Raw genomic sequence first — 16,738 nt, 5'->3', positions numbered from 1 at the left:
AACACCACAACAAGGGGATAACATGACCACATTTATTTAAGTTCAAATAACAAATACGCCAAGTTTGATATTTTGGGTTTGCACCTTGTGTGTTTTTCTTCGAGAGAAAATAAAACTTCTGATGCTCTTCACAGATGTACTGCTCAGAGTTTTCAACGGTACCAGTATCAATGTTTGTTTAATATTGTTTAATATTACAGGCAAATGTTTATTTTAAGACTGTTCTTGAGAGCGTGTGAGAATGTGTACATTGTGCGGCGCACGACTGCCCTCGTTATAGATTTCCGGCCATCCCACGCTCGACTTGCTGCCAGTTTCACTGTTGAGCCATTTTTGCCGTTTCTGCTCGGATCAGAGCTATGAGATCCTGATTGATCAAGAAGACAAAACGCAGTCCGCTGATCTGTAAAGACATGACAAGGTTCATATTTAAAGAGAGGAGTGAGAACATCTTACCAACATGCGTTGAGAGGCTACAGGAGTTAATTATGTAAGAGATAATAAGTATGAAGCCTCTTACTTCTACAACAGAATTGTTGTTGAGTTTCCACTTGGCCCCGGAGAGGACAGGTCTTCCGTCAATAAAAATTGGTCGCCTCCCCTCGTTTGCGATGAAAAAGTCCCCATTGCTCTTCAGTTTAATGGTGCCTTAAAAAAAAAAGTACACGCATTGTAAGGATGTACATCTCAAAGTACATGAACACGAGTTAAAAAGCAATCGTTATTTTGTGCAAACGCTTTGTGCCACGTCATTGTCAGCAGCGTAAACACGGCACCTTGTTTACGGGATATTTTCCAGGATGGGCCTTCCAAAGACAGGTCGACGTCAATCTGGTTGTCCTTTGTGGCCCTTCCCAGGGTAATCTGACCAGAACGACACAGGACACATATAACAGCACAGACTAAATTACACAGCATTGTACAAATGCTGCTTCATTGCAGCATATCTATGGCAAACAATCTCAATCATTTAATTTATAGGCACTTTGTCCATCCACTGCTGGATGAAGGCATCCCTGCATCACGTTGTTTGACCGTACGTCACGCTGGTCAGTCCGTGTTCGTGAAGTGGTGTGCTGGTAGGAACAGTTCAGATATCACTCTGCACTCAAATGAGTAATGATCAGGGATCAAACTCAGGTCCCCGGCCTCTTTAGCAGAGTGTGCTCGCCGGGTGGTGGTGATGCACACCTGTACTCCAACACTGGAGGCGAGGGTTGGTGGATTACACACAAATGTTGTTTAACTCCCTTCCAGTGGGCGTCGAGGTGCCATACCCCGACTCGCCAAAAAGCAGTACAGTGAATGGACTAATCACTGTCCGTTTCCATCTGTATGTGGCCATTTGTGTGCGTGGGTTTTCTCTGGTGTTCTCCCGCTTGTATACACACTCAATAATTTGATGAAAAGATCTTAAAACAAAAACACAATGTGCGGGACCCCTCCTGAAATAGGATCCTGCGACTCGGTTTGAAATTACTCACTTCTCTGGAGCGCATGAGGTAACGGACCAGTCTCCCACGCAAGACGGCAAGAGTTTGGTTGTCGAACTCTGGTGGGCTCAAGCCTATAGGACAAACGACACATTTTTCAAGTTACACTTGGGAGTTTTTGACCATACTTCACCACGCTGTTCGCTGCTAGTGGGTGACAGCAGGTCGTGCACACGTGGGAGCATAGAAGTGCAGTAACCTGCTGCGCAAGGTGGTTGCCCAAAATCTATGCAGTCTGAATTCTGCTTTGCTTCAGAGAACTTAAAAGCTCGGGTCTGTTGTGGGCGATTTTGTTATACAGCAAAAACTAGAGTGTGCATTCTTAAATCATGACTTCAATTACCAAAACATTAACGGTACTAACTATATTTTTGTTGTGGTGTCCACTGAAAGCCATACATTATTTTTGAAAGCCGATTAATGTTGCAGTTCTCATGTATCCCCACAGCTTAATTTCTCACCGGTTATTTTCTGGGTGGGTTGGTTAAATTGACGTACATGACTAGTAGCAATATGCGGTGTGCCAGGTAGTAAAATATTTTACGAGAAGTTGGTAAATTGGAGGTGGCCAGTGACAAGTAGCCACAGTTATAGTGAGGAGTATACTGGATGTCGTGTAGCAGGTGTCAACATTTTTCCCAGATCCCCAACATGGACAGATCGCGCCGAATGAACCCCTGCGTGTGCCGTGTGGGGCAGGACCTGTCACGCTGTCCACCATCGCCTGCCACTTGGGCAGCTCCTGCTCCAGCTGCCGGATCTCGCGCTTCTGTCTCCGATCGGCCACCGCCAGCTCTGTGGCGAGACGACCGTCGGCGAGGATTACTCCACTGCTGGACGGGGCGAAGGCCTCCTCAAGCCGTCACCATTTCGCACGGGTCTTGCGATACGTGGACTGCTCTCTGCTCGGCTATTACATTACACTGTTGTGTTTGTAAGAATTCACAGCACTTGGTCGACTGATTGATGAAGGCCTCACAAGGTGCTCGGTGATGGGGATTGTTTTGACCCTACTTCACCACGCCGGTCAGTGCGAGTGAGTGAAGGGGGCACTCGGAACCGGTTCAGATATCACTCGCCACCGATGTTGGCCGTGGCCAGGAAACTCACTCAGGTTACCGGGTTCAGGGTGCTAGGCTCTCCAAAACAGCGATGCACAGCTGAGCTGCAATGGACAAGCAATGAACACCACTTTCTGCACTGGGCTGCAGGTTTCTGTTTTGCACATATTCGCGTTTTAAATGCAATTTATCACTTCAACTTACCGTGTTCCAGTGTTTCATCTCTGACGTCTCTGTGAGAAAGCATAGACACAGGGTCAAATCATTCGCGAATTGGCTTAAAGACCTTTCATGAGTGCAATAAAATATGGTGACAACTGAAAACAGATGTGACACCAGCAGTGCAATACATTTTACATAAGTGTTTAGGGAACTAGTCGACGACAACTCGGAGACGGCTTGGAGGTTAAGGGCGTTCGCTGTAAGTTTGTTAAAGAGATTACAAGTAACACGAGGGTAGACAACTCCCAGGGGCTAGGGGTCCTACACCAAGTCCTGGTCCCTGCCCGGCTCGCTCCGCTCTCTCTCCCTCGAGTCGGATCGGGGAATTTGCCAACACCCCCGACGGGGGAGAGCAGCACCTCCGATGGCTACCACCGGCTTCCTCCTTCCAGACTCACGACTTCGTCCCTCTACACCCTTCCACCCTTGCGCGTTCCCACAGTGACCCCGCATTCGTCACGGGGTCTCCCTTAAATACTCTACGAGACATGACGTCATCGAGCCGCCCAGCGCGCATGACGTCACGGAACGTGACGTCATCGCACTGGACGCACACATGACGTCACGTCCCCAGTTTACTCCTCTACAAGTGTACAAGGAAGTTTTTCTCACAAATTTCTGGATGGTAATTTAAGATGTTATGATTAGCAGCGAGGATTTTACTTTCTTACATTTAGTTTTTACACAATAACAGAGGTGACTTACAAATGTACACGATTTAAAAACCTAGAAACTCGCAATGAAAAGTTTGTCCTGCACAGCTTTAGAGCTTGTTCTGGGATGTGGAAGTGCAGGCAATGCTCGTGCCAATGTAAGCCTCTCAGGGTTATATGTGTGTGTGTATATAGAATGATTCAAACCTACCTGAGCTCACTGTCATCAATAGTATCCTCAGCATCAGAGAAGTTGAGGACCTGGTCTCCTTTGGGCAGCTGTTGAACTGAAACAAGTAAACCCGTAAAAACAAAGTTTTTCACTCTAAATCCTTTATATGCGTGGCGGCTAGAGTCCTCTCGTCCTCTGGCTTGAGATGGCTGCAATCTATGGGTCAGATGATTGTCTGCCAGTATTAAGCAATTGGTAATTAAATATTTAATTTGTTTTCCCTAAACAGTGTAAAATTTTGGAAAAAAATTTCACGAAAATTAATTGTCACACACAACGAGTCTGTGTGGAAAATGTCAGCTCGATTGGATCACGGGAAGTGGGTTAAAAAACGAGCGAAAGATTTGCACGGTCCTAAGCAAGCAAGTGAACTTAATATAAAGGATTTAAAATATATTCGCCTTTGGAGGACGCGGGGATCGATCCCGCGACCTTTGGCATGGGAAGCGAGGGCGCTACCAACTGCGCTACTCCGCCACGGCCTGTGGAGGGGTTACGCTCTGGGCTCCTATACTGTGACGTTCAGCCAAAGTCATGAATGAGTTCTATTTGAATAAATGTAAAATAAAAAAATTTTGCCTAAAAAGTGTAAAATTTTTGCATTTTTTTTCACGAACATTAATTGTCTGTCACAACGAGTCTGTGTGGAAAATGTCAGCTCGATTGGATCACGGGAAGTGGGTTAAAAAACGACCGAAAGATTTGCACGGTCGTAAGCAAGCAAGCAAGCACGCAAGCAAGCAAGCAAGCACGCGAACTTAATATAAAGGATTTAAAAAGAGGAGAGAAGCACAACCAGTCCACTTTCATTGCACTTCAAAAAAAACTGAAATGGGGAAGAGAAGCAAGCGGCTGGTGGGACACGGACAGAAATAAACAAAAACTGCTGCTCCGCCGTCGACGTTCACATGCCAAACAGAATTGGACAGGGCTCTCCACAGGAGATACGGAAGATCGGTAGAAAGCCGACATGATGGGCGTCAAACCTCAGTGCCGCGACCGCCGTTCACCACTCACCGGTTTGATCCTCCAGCAGGTGGAACTGCTTCAAGAGCTGCCAGTGCATCTGCAGGGCCTTCGCCGTCCGGCACGGATGCCAAACGTGGGGGTTCTTGCCAAACACGTCCTGGAAAGTCTCCAGCGAGGGCTGGCTCGTCTGCAGGCCCACACAAACGATACCGCCGCACACGCTTGGACCGCGGAGTCGCAAGGTCCGCCGATGACCGAGGCTGCGAATTTGGCACGGATGTCACCGTGGCGATCTTGGAAATCGCGATTGTGATTAAAGTGTTTAGCGATATCTTGGAAGTGGCTGTATAAACGCATCACATTGGGCGCTTCCTTTACTTTCTTTTCAAAACTGCCGCAGGTTGTACTTTGAAACAGTCGGCGCGCTGGCTGCGGTGAAGAGTCGCAAAAACATAGCACTTGCTTTACGTTACTTGCTTTGACGTGTTTTACTTTTAAGCAGATATTGTAAGCATTTTGTTATAAGGAAAAAGCAAAAATTTTTCCAGGGGCAGTACCCCACCTGATTCTGAAAATTAATGCTTTGATCCCAAACCACAGTTGTAAATGACTTTCTTAATTACCACGCCAAAATGATAGCCTTACTCGTGACCTACCCGTGGAAATTAAGTTTGTTATCTCATTGGAGGGGTGCCATCTGCACTGATTGGTGAGCGTGGGTCACACGTACCGACGCGACCTTGGCGAGAATGCGCTCCTCGTCTTTGCTGAACAGCGCCCTGCTCTGCACGGCCACGATTGCATCCGGGTGCAGCTCACGCATGGATTGGCAAGCCAGCCTGGCACGACCGGCACCGCCCCGCAAACCACACGCACGCTCGTCACTTACTCACCGTACTGCCAAAAAACTCTTCCAAAAGACCTTCAGTGCGTCCCGTCCCATTTTACATTTGTATTTTGTTCCGCCCGATCCTCCTCAGTTACCCAGTACATGTGTAATTTACAAATATGTATCCACTTGAGACGTTTTCCATTTCATTTATTCAAATGGAAAAATATTGGAAAACCCTTAATGATTATGTTGATACTTGGCTTTTCCAAAGAAATTTAAATCACCGTTGTCATTTCCACTGCCCATAATTGTAGGCAGAGTGGCGATATGATGAAGGATTCTCAACTGGGTGCCACTGTCACACGACCCTGCACTCGCCCGGCTCGCTGTACACTTACTTGGACACGACCGGGTCGTAGAGGAGCGCATACCACCGCTCCTGCACCTCGCGCTGCGTGAAGCGGCAGCTGAACTTTACTCCCATGTGCACTGCTGCCAGGTCGTTTGTCTGCCATACGAGCACAGCACGCGCCGACAAACGTAAGCCACAAAACGTTTGTTTGCCCGGTCAACGCGAGCGCTGGCACTGCCCGCAAACTGATAGGCCCGTTAACTGGCAGTACCCAACCGCCTGCTCACGGTCCAACGCCCGGGTGATTGAGCCACCAGTAAAAAGCAAACGGAGCAAAATGTTGACCTGAATGCTTTCCTTAAATTCTGCAAACTCTGCCGGTTTCCCAACGCAAAGCCTGCAAAGGAAACGTTCTGATACGCAAGCGGAATTTCGCCCATCACCTGCGGCAGAATGGCAGCAGTCGACAGCCCATGTGGTGGTGCCAAGTTACCGTGAAACCCCTTCAAGCAGACAGCACTTATTTCTGCACGACTTTACTGTATTCTTTATTACAGCAAAGTCATTTGGGAATAGTACAAAACAATGTTGAGATTTTTTATAAGAAGGAATAAACAGAGCGATACCATGGTTAAACAATGCTACATTTGCAACAGCCGTAATTTTGTGCACCCCTAGGTGAGACAGTCAACTTGGTCAATATAGGCACCATTACGATGGTGTACAAGGTAGAAGAGAAAAATCCCCGACATGACCCAGACCCAGCACGTCCGGGAGACAACGCTGTCAGAATTCACCAAGAACAAAATATATTCCAAGGATTTGTTTTCAGTTGATACTGCTCGTGCAGTGCTGCGCCTTTCGCGACAATACGCCGCTGACAACCGCCGCTGACCAACGCTCAAAAACAACCACCGCAGAGACTCCACTAAGGATTGAGTTCTCAAGGTTCCTGTGCAACTGAAAGCAAATTGAGCCGATGGCAATCACCGTCTGTAACTATCACAAAAGCAAGCCAAGCAGAAAGGCAGTCCGGTTAATCAAGTGCATTATGAACGCTCTGGCTTCGCTGTCCTTCACCGCCGATGGCACTTGAGTGTTTCTTCCCAATTTTAACGTAAACGTCGCGTCCACGGCGAGCCATCCCACACGTTCATTTCTCTCTGGGAGATGACGATGGGGGAAAGAGATGGGAGCGCCAGCTCGCTAGTTAAAATCCATTTCCTCTTTTTCCCTGAAGACCAGCCCGTCCGGCATCAGTTGCTGCATGGAGGCGAGCCGCACGTTGCTGCACTTCTTGTTGAGGGTTCTCAGCAGATCCGAGTTCATCTTCTTGCTGTCCCTGCAGCCCGGGAACCACTTCTCCACCTCGTCCAGGATGGCGTTCACCTTCACGGGGTCTAGCTGATTGTAGGGCTTGTAGACGCCCTTGGTGTAGGCGAGTCCGCCCTTCACGTTGGACGTGGCCATCTCCTCGCGAGTGAACACCTTGTCGGCGAGCTTCCCCAGGAACTTGCGTGGGTCCGGCGCGCTCGAGAGGCACTGCTCCAGCGCGCACTTGGACACCGTGAGCGACGAGTCCGCGCCGCCGATGTACACGAGCGAGCCGCTGTAATTGGCCACGCGGAAGCCCACCTTGCTGGGCGAGCGCATGGGAAACGACATCTGGTACTCGGAAAGGTACGGCGACTTGGGCTGCCCGCCGCCGGCCATCGCGGCGGGCTCCAGCCCGCTGTAGATCTCCATTATCTGCGGCGTCCCCGACGTGGGCAGGAACTGCGGGGAGACGGGCGAAGGGGAGCCGCTGCTGTACGAGTGGTGGCCGCCGCCCTGCACGCCGGCGTGGCCCAGCTGCGAGTCGGGCGACACGTCGGCGAAGTGCGGCACCGGGTCGTCGCGGGCGCGGTAGCCGTCCGACAGAGGGCTGTGGCCGGGGATCACGAGCACCTCGCCGCTGCCCACGGACGCCGGGCGGCTGTGCGTCATCGCCTGCGCCTGCACGATCTGCCCGTTCTGATCGATGGTGTGCGGGCACTCTTGCAGGTTCTCGGACTTCACACGGATGCCCAGGCCGCCGAGAGCCGGCCTCAGCGGCTCCTCCGCGTGGCAGTGCGAAGACGGGACGTCGGGCCGGATCGGGCTGGTCGCCGAGTTGGTCTGGGTGAAGCCCATTTCGTCCGGGCCCATCGCCACCGCCGCTCCCGCGTGCTCATCTTCGTTAGCCGCCGTCTCGAAGGAGGCCGCCCGACCGGGCGCGCCGGCGAGAGGCGTGTGCTGGCGAGGGTAAGCCGCCCTGGGCGGTACGTTTCGACCGGAGGTGGAGTGCACGGCGGAGAGGTGGCACGCCGGGAACTGGCGTTCGACGTAGTTTCGCCGCTCATTGTAGCCGTGCTTTTTCCGCTTCCTGGGGATGACGAAGGGCCACTGGTACGGGCGGTAGAGCGGCTCGGGGCCCCGCGTGCGCTTCTTCTTCAACTTCTTCAGCTGCTTCTGCAGGGAGTTTATCTTGGTGATGAGACGTTCCTGCCGGAAGTGCATGACGTGCAGGATGCGCAGAATCTCATTCCAACGAGCGGCCTCCATGTTCCGCTTCAGGCTGTGCGACTCCCCCTCTGGGCTCTGTGGCAACATCCGGGGGGTGGGAAGCACACACAGAGCAAACCGGAGTTTCAGTTTTCAAATGTGGGCATAGTTGAAGTGGTCCGTCACTCAAGCAGGAGTTATGGCCCATTGCCATGCTGACAGTTAACTTATGCTTTTACATTTACAAATCTATGCATATTAGGCTATTCACAGGCGATGGTGTGGGGGCACCAATTTATCTACGGAACATCAAATGCTTCATATCGTATGACACTACAAAGCACTACAGGCAATGAACGACTTTTTTGAACATGCAGAATTTATGCAGAAACATATGTGCAAACATTTCAAATTTGTGTTGTGGTTGGTAACTCGAGAACCTTGACAGCGTCGACGCGCCACGACACAAACGACCTCCAATTCAACGCACCTCTTCGGAGTCCGAGCTGGAGGAGTCGCCACTGTCGGACGCCGAGGAATTGCTATCGTCACTGACGCCGTCCACACGCGGCGGCCGCCCACAGTTCTCTTGCGCTTCGCTGTCATCCTCTTCTGAGCTGGAGGAGCTCTCCTCATCCGACTCGTAGTCGTAGTCCTGGGAGGAAGAGACACTGCCTATAACCATTACTTGCCTGTAGTAATGGCATCAGGCTGCTCCCAGGGGCGGCTTTGTTATGGCCGCTTTTCGCCGACGATTCTTCACCGGGTCGGACCCACGCGAGCCTCCGAGCCCACGTCACGGTTTGCCGATCGAGATCGAGATCGCAGCGAAACCCGAGAATACGTGCCGCCCTCCCGATAGGTGCCCCGGCAAGATGAGGCGCCGCGAGTATAACAGCGGGACCACGTGGTAAACGACCGAACCACACCAACACCACCATCACGAATATTTAGAGCAGTGCAGCCGCCGTACACTGGGCTAGAGAGAGAGAGCATGCGAGCTGGGAAAGAGAGAACGACATCCCCACCTGCAGCACACCGTTGATGAGTAGCAGATCGTCCGAAGGTTTCCACCGGCCCAGGTCCTTGGCCACCTGCACCAGCTGCTTCGACTTCTTGACACGTTTGGAGGACGAAGACTTGGACACCTGCACGGGGAGGTAGCAGGGGGGCCTTGAGCGGCAGCGGGGATCACACACGACCATCGTCCACTGCGGGGCAGGCTTTCGTTTAACGGGCAGTCTGTGTTCAGTGGCCTTTGACCAAAGCGCCTGGAATGCGTTCGATCTTGTCGAGACCCTCAGGAACCTAACAACCCCTGGAATTAAGTCGCTTCACACAAATGCGCTGGCGGCAGCGGGTATCACCTTCTTCTTCTCTGGGGCGAGCTGCTCCACGCTTGGCACGAGAGGTCGCCCCGGCTCCACGCCCACCGCGCCGCCAGGTGCCATCGGAGTTGGGGGCGCGCCCTTCATGCGGCTCGTCTTAGCCAGGCTGCTCTCCACCAGCTCGTCGTCGAACTTCTTACGCTTTATTGAACTGGACCAAAACAATCACGCGTGGATGAGAACACGGCGAAACATACGTCCGTTAATGCTTATCGCCCATCAGGACACACCACCGGACATTCTGTCCGCAGCATCTTTTATCGATCTGCTGAGAATTCAGTTGGCGTTCAAACTAAATTCTACCACTTTGACGTCTGTACGTGGCGCTCACCGAGAGGAGCTGCGGCGCTTGGGAATGAGGTTAAGTGGCTGCGAGGCTGGGCGCTTGGAGCTCTGGGGCTGAGCCAGGAGCTTGGCGGGTGTGTGGCTGGAACCCGATGGAACTGGGGCGGCAGCTGGGGTAAGCACGTGGCCTGAAGAGACAGGGTGGGGCGGCTCCAACAGAGGCATCGCGTGGTCTACGGAAAAACCAGACGACAGCACGGGTCACGGCACTGACCTGTTGGGTCTTGGAGGGTAATAGTTACAAAAATGTGCATTATACTGACACAATCTTACCCAAAATAAATTATGAATCATATTGGTCGTGAAAGTCTACATAGAAAATTGACAATTAAGTGTTGATATTGAAAATATTAATAGGTCTGTTGTCAATGGTAGAGTACAGTATAAAATTACGTTTGTAAAACAACATTTCTACGCTCTCATGATCCAGACTTTTCCCCCCCAAGAGCAATGCGATGGTACAGTTTTACTCGGGGATTAATATCTCTGAATATTTGCCGGGATGCTGGCAGACCGGAATTGGTGGCGCGTAACTCGTCACAGCCACAGCGAGAGGTACTGTATATCAGACACCGACAGACCTGGCTCAACTTAATCCCTGGCTTTACTTCTAAAAGAAGATCTTGTTTAACGTGACCCTCGTTTATCATTTAGAGCCAAGTCACAGCCCTTTGGCACTCTGCAAGAGTTGCATGCTGGTGTCTACAAGCTGCTGTTTCTGGTACTGGTGGTGGGATTGCCGGCAGGGAGGTCGGCGACAGGGGGAGGCTCCGGGACCGGTTGTTCGGCAGTCATATTGCCGACGGCCTGCAGCTCCCCCCCCACTGGCTCCATGCCGGGTGGTGTGGCTGGTTCCGACATGGCCTCTGTATGGTAGTCAGTGATCCAACCCGCAGCCCGCTGGTCACAAACAACGCCTGCTGGCCAAACACAGCGACAATGCGATGGTGAGACAGTCATTACTCAGACCTTTGTTTATAAAAGCATACTGTATTATATTTTCTCGGAGTCCTCTTGTTTCCTCCCAGAGAACTGTAGAAAATTGTTAGCATTGGCGCACCGTCTAGTAGCCTCAAGCTTGTCTGTGGTTCCTCACTAATTGAGATGCAATTTATATGAATGATGTGATATGAAACCAATAATTAAGTATTTGTTTTGTTACATTTATGTTTGAAATTTAAAAAATCAAAAGAAACACAAATTAACCAGGGAGGGGTTACACGACAAAAGAATAAATGTGAAAGTTGCAGATTTTTGGATTCAAGCCATACTTGGCCTCGATTTCCATTTCACAGCCCTAAAAGTTCTGGAACCCTGAAAAACTGCTGTGGTCTGTTCGCTAATATATGTGGCTGATCATACTGCAATAAAGCTGGGTAATATAACGTAAATTAAAACTCGCTGGGTTTAAATAATAAATATAAAATAGGTGACGATTCAGGCAATTACATTCTTCTTAGATGCCATTCATGGCAATTGCTCGAAACGTTGCCTACTACATATTCTCCCTTTTATTACTGATGTCTACGTTGAGTTATATTACTTGTGCCGATGCACCAATGAAATGCAGTATTACCAAATGGTTTATTCAAGGCAGGTTCATCTGGGTGGAAATCTGGCAGATTTAGAATCATCATATAACAATACAATTCATAACGTGCGTATTTTACCGACACAAATGACCATAACCCTTTGAGGCACAGATGTCAGTGTTAATTCGAAATCCAGGTGTACCGGGTAGGCCTTAAATAAGCGTATCCTACAAGGCGACCTAGAAGTGTGCACTATCAGCAGCGTTGCTTTAAGATAAGCAAACTCTGGACCGGTTTCGATATAGTGGAGGCATGTTTGCTTGCAATAATGCTGGTGAACTGGCAATCTTACAGGCAAGGACCACCTCTTGACGCCATGGGGTCCGACCTAGTTCGACACAAATTGATACGATGAGATGCCACCGTATGTCGAAATAATTCCCAGTCTCCACGTCTTGAAACAATTCTGTGTAAAGCATGTAGAGCAACTATTAGCAGGAGGCCGTGTGATTGATGGGTTGTGTAATACTTGTGGTGTCTATCACCATTACCACACGCTGTTTTGTGGTCTTTTTTAGCTGGTGCATCTCCAATTTATCCATCGGCAGCATAACAAAAGGCTGCGTAATCCTAGCTTGCTTATCTACTTCCACCATCTGCATCACAAAGCCTCAGTGGCTATATAATTCCTCGTCACAGCCATCTCAGAGACATACCTAAGCGGTTGTGCTCTCGCTACGTTGTCCCCACCTGAAGAAGGACGCTTGTGTTGCGCCCGAAACGTCGTGATTTAATTTAGTTGTTTTCATTCATTTTATTTTTTACCCAAGTGATCCATGCAGTCACGCAAGCTTCAAATCTAGCATTGTGTATATTTTTTACGTGGAGACGGACACACCAAGGAGACATTGCCTGCTAATGTATTTCGACTTTTAAGAAGGAGTGGGGCTCTCAAATGTGGCAGTCAAGAGAATATCTCCAGCCGACGTCTCAGGCGAGACACGAATGTTGGGAGACTTCCACCGACACTAAATCCACAACCTACTGAAGGCCGCTTGGGCGAAATATTGGTGCCCCCCCCTCAACGACGAACAACCACAATGTTGTATCCATTCTGAACCTGATGGAAACATAAATGAGCTGGAAGAAATCTTAACACTTAAAATAAAACCGGGGAAATGGCGTAAGACGTCAAGTGGCGGGGATATCCCGAGTGGCGCCCTTTCACGATATTCACAACATTCTCATTTCGCAAATGAGAGTAGCCCATCAAATAAACATTCGCTTGACTCGACATCTGAAAGAGCGACACACGCCACGACAACAATGATCTGTAATAAACAATAAAAATTATAAATTAAACAATTGGCTGGGAGCGCGGCCTACACAACAATGCCCGTGGCCATAGCGCTTCGCGCACATTTGGGACGCTGCCTCCAATTCTGAAATCGTTACGATTTCATCAACACACACACAAACACCGAGCCTTGATTGGCACAGCGGAGCACGAAGCGTGTAACATTAAAGGTGAGAATTGTTCACGAAGTGCGCCACGCGTTTCGTGTCCGAGACGAGACCGCACGCAGGCCCAGCCTCGAGGCCTGCTCGCTCCTCTAACGTCTAAAACAACAACAACAACAAACGCTAACACTTACCCGCGATCAGACGGCAGAAGCTACAGACATCGCCCCGTGTCCACACGCCTCGTGTTGCTAGCTCAGGACTTGCTGTGGTAGTTTTTAAACGACAATAAAATTGTGCCCACGAAGGCCTCAGCCTCCGAGCCGGGCCCAGGCGCCGCGTTCAACGAAACTTTATTGACAGCCGCGCGATTCTCAGGCTTCTACACAACGCGATCCACTTATCATTAATTAGACTTCGTAATTAATGTTTCTCCTACAACATCAGAGTGCAGCGCCACATTAAACACGCACTACAATGACGAGTTTAAAGCGATTTGAAGCATGTTTTATTTTTATGGGGGGGGCAGAGCTTTGTGACGTCATATTTGAGGGGGGGCTGACTTTTTGTGACGTCATATTTCAGGGGGGGGGGTCAAAAATCGTCCCAAATCGCGTGACGTCATTTATGGACGGCCCCTTGAACCAAAGCTGCCGACAATGTTCACTGCCAGAACGCCGCGTGTCGCTGCGTCAACAAGATACCTGGGGCAGAGGTTATGGACAATGTAACTTGGGCGTCTAATTCTATTGAGCGACTGACAGTGTTGAAACATCTGTAATAAACGTTGCATAGAGCACTGATGCAATTTGCACTAAAACCCTGCACACACTGCCACGCGATGTCTCGTCTAGCGACTCGCTTACCTTGTATAGACGTTGCTCCCCCGTCGTGTCCGTATTTGTGTAATTGCTGCGGCTTGGTGACCCGCCCCTCCCACTGGACATCTGCAACCTCCTGACTGAGCGGGAGGCGACCCTGGCTGGGGTCACGCCGCACAGGGTCGCTGTGAGCACGAAGCCCCCCCCCCCAGCAGCCCCCCCCCCCCAGCAGCCCCCCCCCCAGCAGCCCCCTCCCTAGCAGCCCCCCCCCCAGCAGCCCCCCCCCCAGCAGCCCCCTCCCCAGCAGCCCCCCCCCCAGCAGCCCCCTCCCCAGCAGCCCCCCCCCCAGAGTCCCACATACTCACACAGAGATCCACAGACTCACATAGCCACCCACATACACAGAGACCCACAGACTCACACAGAGACCCACAGACTCACACAGAGACCCACAGACTCACACAGAGATCCACAGACTCACACAGAGACCCACAGACTCACACAGAGACCCACAGACTCACACAGAGACCCACAAACTCACACAGAGACCCACAGACTCACACAGAGATCCACAGACTCACACAGAGACCCACAGACTCACACAGAGACCCACAGACTCGCATAGAGATCCACAGACTCACACAGAGATCCACAGACTCACATAGAAATCCACAGACTCACATAGAGATCCACAGACTCCCATAGATCCACAGACTCACACAGAGATCCACAGACTCACACAGAGATCCACAGACTCACACAGAGATCCACAGACTCACACAGAGATCCACAGACTCACATAGAGATCCACAGACTCACACAGACCCACAGACTCACACAGAGATCCACAGACTCACACAGAGACCCACAGACTCACATAGAGATCCACAGACTCCCATAGATCCACAGACTCACACAGAGATCCACAGACTCACACAGAGATCCACAGACTCACATAGAGATCCACAGACTCCCACAGAGATCCATAGACTCACACAGAGATCCACAGACTCCCACAGAGATCCACAGACTCACACAGAGACCCACAGACTCACACAGAGATCCACAGACTCACACAGAGATCCACAGACTCACACAGAGATCCACAGACTCACACAGAGATCCACAGACTCACACAGAGATCCACAGACTCACACAGAGACACAGACTCACACAGAGATCCACAGACTCACACAGAGATCCACAGACTCACACAGAGATCCACAGACTCACACAGAGATCCACAGACTCACACAGAGACACAGACTCACACAGAGACCCACCGACTCACACAGAGACCCACAGACTCACAGAGATCCACAGACTCACATAGAGATCCACAGACTCCCATAGATCCACAGCCTCATAAAGAGATCCACAGACTCACACAGAGATCCACAGACTCACACAGAGATCCACAGACTCACACAGAGATCCACAGACTCACATAGAGATCCACAGACTCCCACAGAGATCCACAGACTCACACAGAGATCCACAGACTCCCACAGAGATCCACAGACTCACACAGAGACCCACAAACTCACACAGAGATCCACAGACTCACACAGAGATCCACAGACTCACAGAGATCTACAGACTCACACAGAGATCCACAGACTCACACAGAGACACAGACTCACACAGAGACCCACAGACTCACACAGAGATCCACAGACTCACACAGAGATCCACAGACTCACACAGAGATCCACAGACTCACACAGAGACCCACAGACTCACACAGAGATCCACAGACTCACACAGAGACCCACAGACTCACACAGAGACCCACAGACTCACACAGAGACCCACAGACTCACACAGAGATCCACAGACTCACACAGAGACCCACAGACTCACACAGAGACCCACAGACTCGCATAGAGATCCACAGACTCACACAGAGATCCACAGACTCACATAGAAATCCACAGACTCACATAGAGATCCACAGACTCCCATAGATCCACAGACTCACACAGAGATCCACAGACTCACACAGAGATCCACAGACTCACACAGAGATCCACAGACTCACACAGAGACCCACAGACTCACACAGAGACCCACAGACTCGCATAGAGATCCACAGACTCACACAGAGATCCACAGACTCACATAGAAATCCACAGACTCACATAGAGATCCACAGACTCCCATAGATCCACAGACTCACACAGAGATCCACAGACTCACACAGAGATCCACAGACTCACACAGAGATCCACAGACTCACATAGAGACCCACAGACTCACACAGAGATCCACAGACTCACACAGAGACCCACAGACTCACAGAGATCCACAGACTCCCATAGATCCACAGACTCACACAGAGATCCACAGACTCACACAGAGATCCACAGACTCACATAGAGATCCACAGACTCCCACAGAGATCCATAGACTCACACAGAGATCCACAGACTCCCACAGAGATCCACAGACTCACACAGAGACCCACAGACTCACACAGAGATCCACAGACTCACACAGAGATCCACAGACTCACACAGAGATCCACAGACTCACACAGAGATCCACAGACTCACACAGAGATCCACAGACTCACACAGAGATCCACAGACTCACACAGAGACACAGACTCACACAGAGATCCACAGACTCACACAGAGATCCACAGACTCACACAGAGATCCACAGACTCACACAGAGATCCACATACTCACACAGAGACACAGACTCACACAGAGACCCACAGACTCACACAGAGATCCACAGACTCACACAGAGATCCACAGACTCACACAGAGACCCACAGACTCACACAGAGACCCACAGACTCACAGAGATCCACAGACTCACATAGAGATCCACAGACTCCCATAGA

General features: G+C 50.5%; 1 protein-coding gene across 5 annotated transcripts; it reads right to left on the bottom strand.

Annotated features, from left to right (window-relative positions):
- Positions 1–18: 18 nt before the first annotated feature.
- Positions 19–13,580, bottom strand: MCRS1 (microspherule protein 1). 5 transcript variants are annotated; one of them, XM_078866145.1, is made up of 15 exons: positions 13,258–13,580; positions 10,796–10,987; positions 10,057–10,243; positions 9,705–9,876; positions 9,366–9,485; positions 5,861–5,970; positions 5,361–5,469; positions 4,679–4,817; positions 3,641–3,716; positions 2,759–2,787; positions 2,196–2,288; positions 1,485–1,567; positions 777–864; positions 521–648; positions 19–403 (listed from the first exon to the last, which is right to left on the bottom strand). In XM_078866145.1, the coding sequence occupies exons 2-15, from the start codon at positions 10,929–10,931 to the stop codon at positions 317–319; spliced, it is 1,557 nt and encodes a 518-aa protein (XP_078722271.1). In that variant the 5' UTR covers positions 10,932–10,987; positions 13,258–13,580; the 3' UTR covers positions 19–316. The 5 variants fall into 5 exon arrangements, with proteins under 5 accessions (XP_078722271.1, XP_078722268.1, XP_078722267.1 ...); XM_078866142.1 differs by lacking the exons at positions 19–403; positions 521–648; positions 777–864; ... (5 more) ...; positions 5,361–5,469; positions 5,861–5,970 and adding exons at positions 5,978–8,433; positions 8,828–8,992 and having other exon boundaries at positions 10,796–10,990; XM_078866141.1 differs by lacking the exons at positions 19–403; positions 521–648; positions 777–864; ... (5 more) ...; positions 5,361–5,469; positions 5,861–5,970 and adding exons at positions 5,978–8,433; positions 8,828–8,992.
- Between the last annotated feature and the right edge of the window lie 3,158 nt (positions 13,581–16,738).

Source organism: Lampetra fluviatilis, chromosome 21, assembly GCF_964198595.1.
Source record: "Lampetra fluviatilis chromosome 21, kcLamFluv1.1, whole genome shotgun sequence".
NCBI lineage: Eukaryota > Metazoa > Chordata > Hyperoartia > Petromyzontiformes > Petromyzontidae > Lampetra > Lampetra fluviatilis.
This window is presented reverse-complemented; position numbering and strand designations above follow the sequence as displayed.

Coding starts and splice junctions, on each gene's coding strand:
- MCRS1 (XM_078866142.1), bottom strand. CDS start 10,931: ATGTCGGAACCAGCCACACCACCCGGCATGGAGCCAGTGGGGGGGGAG. Junction 9,486..9,704: donor TCGCCCCAGAGAAGAAGAAG/GTGATACCCGCT, acceptor CTCCCCGTGCAG/GTGTCCAAGTCTTCGTCCTC. Junction 8,993..9,365: donor TCATCAACGGTGTGCTGCAG/GTGGGGATGTCG, acceptor TCTTCCTCCCAG/GACTACGACTACGAGTCGGA.